The sequence below is a fragment of the Phragmites australis genome, chromosome 13 (assembly GCF_958298935.1).
Source record: "Phragmites australis chromosome 13, lpPhrAust1.1, whole genome shotgun sequence".
Taxonomy (NCBI): Eukaryota; Viridiplantae; Streptophyta; class Magnoliopsida; order Poales; family Poaceae; genus Phragmites; species Phragmites australis.
The window spans coordinates 21,534,465-21,546,246 of record NC_084933.1 but is presented as its reverse complement, the minus strand read 5'-3'; the positions used below and the strand labels follow the sequence as shown (position 1 = coordinate 21,546,246).

Sequence of the window (11,782 nt, the reverse complement as noted above, 5' to 3'; positions counted from 1 at the left end):
TATTTCAACAATCAGCATATATAAATATTAATTAATCCAGCAGGTACAAACTTATACAAGATTCTGGAGTAAGCAAGTTTCCCCAAATTTCTCAAGTGCAGTATAGCTTACATCCAAATACATAATCAATAAATTACACACATCATATGCGTATCATTAGCATTGTTTCTTCTTATTGGAAACAAGATAATCTAGATCATTAAGATATAACTTAAAAGGAAGAACAAGCTCCCAGGTGCTGCTGACAATCATATAAACTTAATCCGAGGGAGCCACTGTAGCAGCCAAACATTGCAGATTCGCAGTCCGGGAACTGTTATGCTTTCTTTCTAAAGACAAGCCGACTCAGCAAGCTCGCACGCCGCTTCTTCTTTTTCACGTCAACATAAACAGATGTTCGCGGTGACTTCGGAACCATTACACGAACACCGATAGGGCTCAGACCACTTTTAATAGCATTTGGACCCGTGCCAGAATCTTGCTCATGTTCAAGGTTCTTCTCGGTGGCATCAGGCTCACTGTTTTCTTCCATGCGCGTCGCTTCTTCATTTGTCGGAGAATTGAAGCCCTCAGGCTTGGTATCTGCTTCCACAACAAGGTTTGCAACTGACAGAGGTAGGGTATCACACTTTTCTTTATCTAATGCATCTGCATCTGTCGGACTTTGTAGAGCATCCAACTGCTTGCTTAGGTTAGTGATTGTTTCCTGGCATTCTGCAAGTTTCTTGGCTGCAGCAGATATTGCTGAGGTCTGCAAATATTACAATCGTTATGATTTTTCATCAGTGACAGCTAAATTTTTCAGTCTATGTGCTTTGGCATATGATTAACATTAGCTAAACATGTCACTCTCTATCTCTATAAAATTAGGATTGTCCAGGGAATCATGTCGCGCATCATAATTGCTGTGCTAAATTATAAGTCTGTACAGATAGACTTGTGAATTGCAACATTCGGAACATTGTTTAACCCTCAAAGAAAGATAAGAGTTTCTAGGAAGGACAGTGGAGATTACCGTTACTAGTTGTTTTCCATCTTCTTCTGCTAATTGTTCTTTGCTCCCATCAGAAGCACCACTGCATCATAAAGAATAGGAACTAATTATGCATGTTGGATGATACTCACTCACTCGGTAATAATAGAAGTGGTGAACTGAATCTTACAAAATGATATATGATTCTTACAAAATAATAGAAAGAAATACCTTTCTGCTTCACAGTGTACCGAATGTTTTTCCTGACAACTATCACCCTGCTCTTGTCTAACAGCCGATAACTCTTCATCAAGCTTAGAATTGGTGAACTGAATCTGAGAATGATTTTCTGAAATTTCATCTGGAATCTGGCCCTCAGTTATTTGAACTGTTTCTTTTTGTGTCTCTTGCTGCATTCCTAAAACCATTTCTGATTTTGCATTATCCATTGCATCTTTTTCATGAATGCTTAATGTCCTCTGGGATTCAATTCCATCGGATCTGTTTGTAATGTAACCCACAGTACCTAGTCCATCGAGACAGACAAAGCATTGGTTCACCATCCACTCTAGGATCAAGAAAACTTCATCAATGAACCTTTCAAGATTATCCTTTCCATCTAGTACATCACTACAGACATGATTCAGGTGTTCAAGTCGCAAAATTAGTTCAGATTTCTCATGCAGAAATGATAGAAAACTCATAGAGTTGTTTTCAGTACATTTTTCAATCAAGGCTTTGACTCTTTCTATCAGAGTAGCCACCATTTTGTCTATTTCTGGCCTGTCATAGGGCAAGTTTGCAGCACCATTCCCTTTGTCAGAAATCTCACTCAGTGCATTCATTACTTCATCAAGAATGCTAGCAACACTTATCTTAGTGACTTGATGCTTACTTATAATCACCTTCAAGATGTCCTGAATCCACTCGGGATACTTGTCAGAGAAACCATCAGAGATAAGATCTTTGTGAACTGTTTCTGAGACAACCATTTTTGAGTCTGTGCAAGTTACATCTGGAACACACTGATGTGGGGCACTCGAAGGTCTCGATGCCATCTCTAGTTTCTCAATTTCCAGAGGATCAACAAGCAATTGCATGTCAGATCCTGTGATTCTTCTGCTCCGACTCTGAGACGCTCGCCGCTTCCCAGATCTGGAGTGTTCCAGCTTGGAAGCTAAAGCACAACCCACTGGTTCAGAATGGTTATTCTCTGTTGATTCATGACGAGCAGACAACTCATCAAGCTGCATTTGCAGTGCTGACAGCTTGCATGCCTCGTCTTCATACTTCAAGTGCAATAACTGCAGGTCACTCTCCTTCTTGGTCAATAACTGCTTGAGATATCTGTTTTCATCATCCAATTCCTGCAACTTGACTAGGTAACCTTCAGACACAGAATGCCTGGCCCGAGGCAATGGCTTGGCTGCTGTACATGGCCTTCTCGTTCCATTCTCAACAGATATAGTACCTTGTCGCTTCACCTCGTCTTTCATTTTTGCCAATGCTGCTGGCCCAGGCAGCCGCTTCTGAACCATGGTCCGCAGCCTCTGGCATTCTGCTTCTAGTGCAGTGATCTTTTTCATGCTCTCCCTCTGGTGTCTCTGAGCAGCATCAATTGATTTGAGGTCGTATTCCCGCTCTTTGTTCCGAATCCCAAGCTCCTCCTGAAGAATGCTCACCTCATACTTAAGGGAGGCGCATTGTTTCTGCGAAAATTCAAGCATTGCAGTTGCATCAGTTAACTTTTGGTCCGAATATGCTTTAGATTCTTTCAGTTCTTTGATCAGCTTCTCCTTTGAGTCAACAGTGTTGCGAAGATTGTGGTTTTCAGCAATGACCTTATCAAGCCGCTTACTTGCATCTTCAAACTTATGCTGCAAATCTCGTGTTTTGTTCTGCTCGGAAGAGATCGTATTAGTTGCTTCAATCATAAGGCGTTCTTTCTCTTCCCTAACAAGGAGCAACTTCTCCATGCAGGACCTCAGAGCATCCCCCATTTCACTCATTCTTCCTAGATACTTCCTCCTCTATGAAGTGTAGTTATCAAGCATCGCCTGAAATAACGGAAGTCAAAAATTTACCTATGTTAGGTATGTGTGTTTTAGAATCCTTATGTTAGCTGCTGTGATGAAACATTGTACTAATCATAAAGAAGAGTTCAATAGTGTTACGAATTTGGATATGAGAGACACAGATTTAACATGGAAAAACTCTCCAATACAGAGATAAAAAACCACGGGATACAAATCTGAATTACGATGGCTCAAGGTACAAGTATAGGGGTTGGCCCATATTTATAGGCGCCAGTAAACCGCAGGATACAAATTTGAATTACGATGGCTCAAGGTACAAGTATAGGGGTTGGCCCATAATTATAGGCGCCAGTAAACCTCCCCTTGGCTCAAAACCCTATAAATATGCACTTGAAGAAATTGTCTCGTTTGAATATGAGAGACGGATTTAACATGAAAAACCCCTCCAGTGCAGGGGTAAAAAACCACGGGAGACAAAACTGCATTATGATGGCTCAAGGTACAAATTCAAGGATTGGCCCATATTTATAGGCGTCAGTTGGACTTATCCGACTAAGACTTTATCTGTAATTTTGAGACATAATATCTAACAAGCAGAATAAAAAAGTAACAGAAACTTGAAACAAAGACACCAATGTACAGTTGTACACACGAGTGCCAAGTACACTTAAAAGGTTTAACCAAGTAACCTAACGTTACCGTTTTACTTAACAATTAACATTTATAAAGTCCAAAACCTTCCAACTCCATATTGTAACACTTACCTAAAAAAAATAAACAATTTGGCTACAGCATCGTCCGACATATCAAATCAACCCAAATGAAATATATTCCAGTAATCTGGAAATTTAACAATTAACATGACTAACAAGTAGTAAATACGTAGAACCATGGTATCCAATTTTATAGGCCCAACAAGTCCATACCCTTCCGAATTTCAAGTATGATGAGGTCCAAAATCCCAAATCCATCCACATCATGATCATGGATTCATAGTACTGGATATCCTGTAGACTAGCCACTGGGGAAGACTTCTAGGGAGCTTGGCTTGGGATATTTCCTTACCGTCGAGCGTGCTCGAAGCCTCCGCCACCGCCCCTCATCGCCGCGTCTATCGCACAGATGTCCGGCCACTGAACTGCAGCCAAGACTTCATGTTCCAAATCCCACCTCCGCCATCCCCGTCGTCGGAGGTGGGGAGCGGCGGCGTGACCGTCCCGTGCGGGGGAGGTGACGCTTGAAGTCCCGAGAGCCATGACCGTGTGGCCTTCTCGGCGGCGTTCGCTGGACATCTGTGCAAATTGCGGGCCGGGCCCCCGTGTCCTTGCGAGCCTGGAAGGCTGGAACTTCTGCCCAGGATCTTATCGGGCCAAGACTGGTTTGCTTCGGGCTCAGGGGCGCGCGCCCAAGCCCGTATGGGGTTCGGTCCTTCCAACTTTGGGAGAAGAGCCGTACAAGATTTGATAGAGGTGGTATAAATCTAATGTGGAGGTAGCTATTCTAGTCGTATAAAAAGAAAAGGCAAGAACTGTTTTTTCTTGCCTTATCGGGCCAAGACTGGTTTGCTTCGGGCTCGGCTACTCTAGCTGTTTCACTGCTCTAAATCGCACTCTAACGCAAGGTTAATTGTAAACAATCAAATGCATGTGAAATTTTATGGCTGGCCCCGATATTCTGATTAGTAAGGACGATTCCTTTACGAACGAAGCAATGCTTGTAGAACATATACTTTCGACAAATTATGACGAAAGATGCGAAATGCAAAAGAACGTATGAACTTCAGTCTCATGACAACTGTTTGATTCCATGGGAGGAAAAGTGCCCTACCGATCAACTTGAAAAATTGTTCTGCCAGGATCAATAAACACAAGCTTCATGAGCCAACCCAGAAGAACAAGAAACCGGGCAGTGGCAACGTTCAACAAAGAAAACATACGTGCATACGCACCTTCTTCCAGCACATCCCTTGGCTAGCTCGGTTGCTCCGCTCCGTTCCCTTGACAACTGCGGCACGGTGCGCGGAGAACTAGCTGAGAAAAGGCTCCTCTCCTAACGGAACAAAATGCAGAGGAACACGCAGTTATCCACTTCTCCGCTAGCTATAGCTGCAGTACGCCATTTGCTCGGTTGGTGCGAGGTGGGAAATGGAAATCCGGCTGTCACCTCTCTTGAGGGCGCCGGGGCGGGGACCTAGCCCAAGTGTCAAAGTTACAGAGCGGATGGGCCTTTCGCGAGGCGAACGCGCGAGCTAGCGGTGGAGTGGAGAGTTTTTTATTTTTGTATTTTCTAACATTATATATAAATAAATAGATTTCGGATGAAAAGATTTATAAGAGTAGATGTCTATTGTCCTCTAATAAAACAGTTAGGTCCTTAACGTCTTTTGAGAGGAGGTAAGTACGTATAGTACTGTAGCAGCATCTACTCATAGTACTGTGTATATTATTTTTCCATCTTCTGTGTACAAAATATTGATCTTCTATTGTTTCAAAAAATTTAGAACTCTTTGTACATGTTTCATATGCAACCCATTTTAATTTGATTCATTAAAAACTATGTAAAATTTAAACTAAAATTCTTTAAAAAATACTATTTTATAATTTTTAATAATTGTTAGAGTCTCAAATAAATTTTCAAAAATCTAGTAAAAACACTAATATTCTTATTATATAATAGACTGATTTTGAAAAATATTTTTAGCCCTAGATTATATGGTGAAAAAGTTAATTCTTTTGTAATACTCTATTTATATGTATTTTTATTATTTTTATATGATATTCTTCTTTTTATTCAATTTGAATTCAAACATATACACCCATTGATTGCACCATAAGTATTGTTCATAGCTCTATTTTCTCCTCTCATCTTCTCTCATACCTGAGATGTTGAAGTATGAGTCAGTTTCATTTATTTCTCATTACATCAAAGTTTAACATTACACTGCATATTATATATGGGAAGCCTTACATCCTGATCATCATCCAGCCATACCAAGTATAGGTAAAAAAAACTATTATCTTAAGGTAGTTCAGACTACTTTTCATTTCATTCATTTTTATGGGCACTTCCTTCAAAGCAGTCAGTTGTAACCCCATGTCATATAAAGCTTGTACTTTGTATCGTGCATCTGCATTATGTTTCATCACTTCCTTGATATTATGTTCTCTGTTGTCCTCAAATATATCCTCCCACATTAAAAAAATGCATTTTTACAACTCATGGAAAAAATAATAAGAACCTTCAAAATCCAACTGATATTACACACGGGAACAAAACTCACCTAAGCATAGCCTCTGAAGAACACCCTATCATAGTTGGCCGGAGTTCCAGCCCTCCACATTCAGTTTTGCTCTTGCTCTTGCAATTGCAACAAAATCTAGACAAGACCAAATACGCAGAGCCCTTAAATCCACTGAAAGCACTTCTCTATGCCATTCTCTCTCACTTTTCTTCTGTTTTGCACCATGCTCCCACCGTCAGTTGGCTATTTATAGCCATATAAGGGTAAAATAGTCTGCCTTATAGTCAAACTCTCTGACTTGATGCCGTGAATAGTTCATTGCAAAGTAAGAGCAAGCCAATGGCTTTAAGTCGAAAAAGCAAGGGCACTGACGCTTTTGACCCATTAAAGAAACTAAAAGAATTAAGGAAATAAGTTCAAATGGAAGATAAAAAATCGTTTCACCATATAAACTAGAGTTGAAAATAATTCTAGAAATGAGTCCATTACATAAGAAGAATATTAGTAAATTTTCTCAGATTTTTAAAAATTTATTTGAGGCACTAACAATTGTTAAAACTTATAAAAGTAGTCGTTTTTTTGATAATTTTAGTTTAAATTTTACACATATTTTTTTGGGTGAATCTAAATATAGGTTGCACATGTCTTATAAAATACATATTTTTTTAAAAAAAATGAGATGGAAAAATAGAGCTATGAACAATACTTCTATCTCAGTACTGTTCACACAGGGCTTACTGCACTCTGATGAGGCAGCAAGGGTCTAAGGGCATCTCCAGCGGAGCCGGTTTCTGCCGCCCGCAACACTGTACTGTCGATTTTGCCGATCTGTACGGCTGCATAAGCGCTCCAGCAGAGTCACTATTGAGCGGCACGGTATTGCGGCCAGCAAGTGGACGGAGGTTGACAGCAGTAAATTTGCAGAGGAGAGAGGAGACTACATCACTGTTCACAGAGGATGTTTGTGGGTTCGAAAGAAAGAGGAGAATAATTGAAGGTAGAAAATATGGTAGCTGCTGAAGATGAAAAAAATAAAAAATGATATAGTAGTGTTAAGGATTGTTGTAATAATATTATAGAGGATGAATTTTTAAAATATCTGCTGGAGCTAGGCTAACCATCTTGTTAGAGGACAGTAAGATAGTGCTACAGTACATGGGTGCTATGGTAAATATATAGTTATGTAGTAAAGAGTGGTAGACGTTTATTTTTATAAATTTTTTATTAACTATTTATTTAAATACTAATGTTAAAAATATATAAAAAAGCGTGGAGTGGAGCCGAAGCCGAGCATCCCAGGTTCGCAGATCAGCTCAGCTCGGGCCGCGCATTCATTCTAGCCTTCTTTCTTCCTTTCTGAGCTGCCGGCCGGGAGCGGTTGGCCTCTTACCTGAATACCTGAGATCGAGTCACGTCAGTCCCATTAGTAGATGCGGCGCGCGCCTCGAGCGCGACGCCGCTCGCCCTCGTCGTTTTCGCTAGCTGCGCCGTCGATGGCGTGCGGTGGTACGTACTGTTGATGCTGCGGCTTATCTTGCTTGTGATCACTGTCGAATTTTGGCCGGGAACGTACGTACGGGCTTGCTCGAACGGGTTGTACGTGGAGCCGTGGAGAATGGATGCGCCAGCGAAGCTAGCAACCTTATTCTTCCCTCTCTCGTTAGCTAGAGGGTGGTGCCAACAGCGACGGGCCCAAGTATTTGGGCTTAGTGTACATATGAATTATATATAGAGAGAGTAAAAAATCAATAACCAATACGATTATGACAGAGAATGAAATAAGGGTCCGTTTTGTATAGTTCTTTCTGATTCAAATTTTCTACGAAAATAATTTTTTTGAAGTAAGTGATTCTGTGGCTGAAAATGATTCTCTAAAATAAAATATATAGAGTAAGTGATTCTCTGCCAGAAGTGAATCAGGGGAAGCTGTTTTTTTCAGCTCCTTAACTTTTAATTCATTTCAAAGAATCACTCTCACGGATTCCACTCAAAAAGCTAAAAGCTAAAACCTGCTATTTAGCAGAGTTCCTCTAATTTCAGTCAAGAAGCTGCTCTGGAGTCCTACCAAACAAGCTCTAAATTCGGTTCTACTTCTACAGTTTTACCGACTGTTTGAATATGGAAACAAAAAACAGAGATGCAAATGCCACATCTTAGTGCAGCCACAAACTTGTTTCAGTTCTGACTGAATCAGAGAATTTGATACCGACGTGAGAAACAGAGATGCAAATGCCCAAGCTGCACAGCACATCTGCACACGCAGCACACCTGGACTTTGGCATACCGCATACTGAAACAACTCAACAAGCAATCACAAATAGTGAAACAGAGATGCAAATGCCCAAGCTGTACATCTGTGTACAAGTGCCGCTTCAGTGCTCATACGGTGATTTGATACCGATGTGAGTGAATTAGACAAATAGAGAATTATACCCTGCCCAAGCCCAGCAACCCCCGTCTGGCCATGCCCGCGACCCAGCCGCCACCACTGTGCCCCGCCAACACCCGCGCCAGGGGGCTAAACTCCATCGTGCGATCCGTGCTCCGGTGCTCAAGCCGGATGTCACCGAGCGCCGGTGGCGAGCAGCAGCCGACAGAGTTGGGGTTGTCGGTGGCGTGTATGGCGCAGGCCGGGGTGAGGCAGAAGACACTGTGCACAATGCCGGCGATGGTGTACTCGGAGGGGTTGCCGCTGCAAGCGGGCGGCGGCGGGCGGCAAGCCTGTGTGTACCATCTGCTTGGCTGACCTAGCGCTCGAGGAGTGCGTCCGGATGCTACCGCCTTGCCCTACCAGCGCCTGCGCCGCCGCCGCCATGCTCTGCTAGCGCGAGGGCCAGGCCCGCCACCGCCGCCCTCTATGTTGCTTCTAGGTTTCGATGATATTGCTGCAGTGCTGCTGGACTCGTGCGTGCGTGTGTGTGCGGACGCGGGACCGTGGGGAGCCAAGAGTAGGCATGGGCAGTGAGCCGGTGAGTGGAGAGTAGACGTGGGCTTCTGGGCCGTATATATAGAAACAATTTTAAGAAATTAGATGTACATCTGTACACATGTACACATACGATGTCCCTTCTTAGGCCCACCTCTGGCTGCCCTAAAAAATCCACCGTCCTTGCACACAATTATTCAATCTCATGCTACTGGAAGGGCAAACGAGTGCGTGACTTGGGGTCTGTTTGGATCCATTCCCAGCTCGCCTCGTCTCGCTTAGTGAGGCGAACCTTGTCAGCATTGGAGAGCGATTTTGCTCTCTTAAGCTGATAAGGCGAGCGTGAGCATTGAGATGAGGCGAGCGTGATCCAAACGCTCGTGACCTTGCTCAGCCAGGCAAGGCAAGCGTGGGCAAAGGTCTCTTGATCCTTAGCCATCAAACAGAAAAAGGAAATATCGAGGCTCATCGAAATTTTCAAAATTGCAGTCCCTTAGTTCCATTTTTTGATGGTTTACTTTAGATTTTAGTATTGCAGTTCCTTGTACTTTGAAATACGCGAATCAGTATATCGATATTCGGATTTATTAAAAAGGTGCATCGATTCTAAAATCAAAGGTGCAATTAGTCTTTTTGAATGACAAGCATGCAAAACACAGACCAGTGACAAATACGCAAATTGTCGTAAGGTTATGGAGACGGATTGACTGTAGAGGCCAAAACTTGGGCCTGGTGACCAAGGCAAGATGGGATTTAGGAGCTCTGGCCTAGTTTTTCTTAGTCTAAAGCTCAAGCTCGGGCCTTTCGTGGCCACCCTACAGACAAATGGGCTTTTCGGCAACCCGCTCGAACTCGCTCCAGCAAAATCTTCCTCTCGGGACTTGCTATAACTATACAATATCTTTTAACCGTTTCCTAAAAAAAAAAAAATCAGCAATCTTGAAGGCCGTACGTGGGCCTCACCCTGTGGCTGTGCGGAGGACCTCACCCTGTGGGCGCATCCAAAGATGGCTACAGGTAGAGATTATTCACGTGCCCACGGTAAAAAAAACTCGAAAGGTGCAGCTACATGTTTAAATCGTTGCCCACGGATACAAGTGTGGCTTTAAATCTAAACCCAACGGATAGAAGAATGCGGGCATGAAAAAACTTTGTTAGTGTCCGTTTTCGTTCGTATACCTATTTCAGTGCTACTTACAGTGAACCTTAAACATCTAATATATAAGTAAATTTTAGGATTTTCTCTCCTCTCTTTCCACACCTAGTCTCCCACCTCTCTGAACCCCTCAGCCGCCACCAACCCGTCACACCCCTAGATCTCACTCCTTCTCCCGAGCGGCACCACGCCACCACCGATTGAAGCTGACTGTCCACAGTACTCCCTCGCCCATTTCCCACAGCCACCCATCGAAGCCTAGAAGCTTGCCCAGATCTGATCGCTCTCCCCCGCAGCACCCTGTCTAGGCAAAAGCACAACAGCTCGACGGTGGCAGCGCGACGCTCTTCCTTGCCCACAGTAGCTCGACGGTGGTGACATGGCGTCCTCCCTTGCCCGTCCTCTAGCAAGGTGTGTGGCGACACCCTCCCTCGCCCTTCACTATCTCACCGTTCTCCAGCAAAGGTGTGCGGCGACGTCTCTCGCCTTTTGTCGTCTCACTGTACTCTATCTATCATATGTACTTATAGTGTACTGGGAATACCATGTTTTGCTAATCTATTCCTATCATTCTTATCTACTATGATGATTTTTTACGTGACTCTATGTAGGGCTAAGTACTTATATTGTAGCTATGTATTGTAAATACATATAAATAGTTGTGACGGTTAGTTGATTATCTAGTAATTTGATGACTGGCTATATCTAGTAATATGATTCGTAGTTTAATTTGGATGTGTAGCATGTAGTTTAGTTTCTAAGAAGCTAATTTGTTTCATTTGTTGTACTATTCTATATTATGAGGACTTGAATATGAACCGTATGAGATGCTATTTATTTATGAGATGTTTGTTAATTGTATTGTATACTTCGAACTTAAGATTGTTGTTGCATGTATGTTTTAATTGATGAGATTGTTGTTGCCTGTATGTTTAAATTAATAAGATTATTGTTATATACTTGTTGCTATTATATTCTGTGTATGTTTATTTGTTGGTGGGTACATGTTATCTGCAAGTGACAAGCACATGTGGGGTTTCTTGCTCGTGATGAGTAATAGACGCGGATATAAATTTGGGATTTAGTCATGGGTATAGATTTATAGAGTCCTCTACCCACGAGCAATTTGCTTGTTGTCATTTTTAGGCGCATCGCTGCTCCAAAGCCGATGCAGTCTCAGTTGCTGCGTAATTAGGTGTTAGTCTAGTTTCTGCTACGTAGTCCCTTGTTTTTTTTTTCTTCTGCTTTGGTTTCTTCTTTTCTCTTTTATTCTCTAACGACTTTGATTTGAATGCCATGTTCAGTAAGCCACCGTAGTTTCCTAAAAACAAAAATGTTGCTTGTCTTGTAGACTTTACTACCTTGAACGTGAACAGGTTATAACATTGAACGCCACGAGGGATGTTTTCGTTGCAGACTCCACACTAACGTATAGACTAGGAGGAGAACA

At 42.4% G+C, this 11,782-nt stretch overlaps 1 protein-coding gene across 2 annotated transcripts; it reads right to left on the bottom strand.

The window, feature by feature from the left end:
- On the bottom strand, nucleotides 1-5,172 carry LOC133888628 (filament-like plant protein 7). Of its 2 annotated transcripts, none has more exons than XM_062328940.1 (4): nucleotides 4,958-5,172; nucleotides 1,205-3,030; nucleotides 1,016-1,076; nucleotides 1-751 (listed from the first exon to the last, which is right to left on the bottom strand). In XM_062328940.1, the coding sequence occupies exons 2-4, from the start codon at nucleotides 2,980-2,982 to the stop codon at nucleotides 317-319; spliced, it is 2,274 nt and encodes a 757-aa protein (XP_062184924.1). In that variant the 5' UTR covers nucleotides 2,983-3,030; nucleotides 4,958-5,172; the 3' UTR covers nucleotides 1-316. The 2 variants fall into 2 exon arrangements, with proteins under 2 accessions (XP_062184924.1, XP_062184925.1); XM_062328941.1 differs by lacking the exon at nucleotides 4,958-5,172 and adding an exon at nucleotides 4,075-4,281.
- Between the last annotated feature and the right edge of the window lie 6,610 nt (nucleotides 5,173-11,782).

Coding starts and splice junctions, on each gene's coding strand:
- LOC133888628 (XM_062328940.1), bottom strand. CDS start 2,982: ATGAGTGAAATGGGGGATGCTCTGAGGTCCTGCATGGAGAAGTTGCTC. Junction 1,077..1,204: donor GTACACTGTGAAGCAGAAAG/GTATTTCTTTCT, acceptor TTTATGATGCAG/TGGTGCTTCTGATGGGAGCA. Junction 752..1,015: donor ATGGAAAACAACTAGTAACG/GTAATCTCCACT, acceptor TAATATTTGCAG/ACCTCAGCAATATCTGCTGC.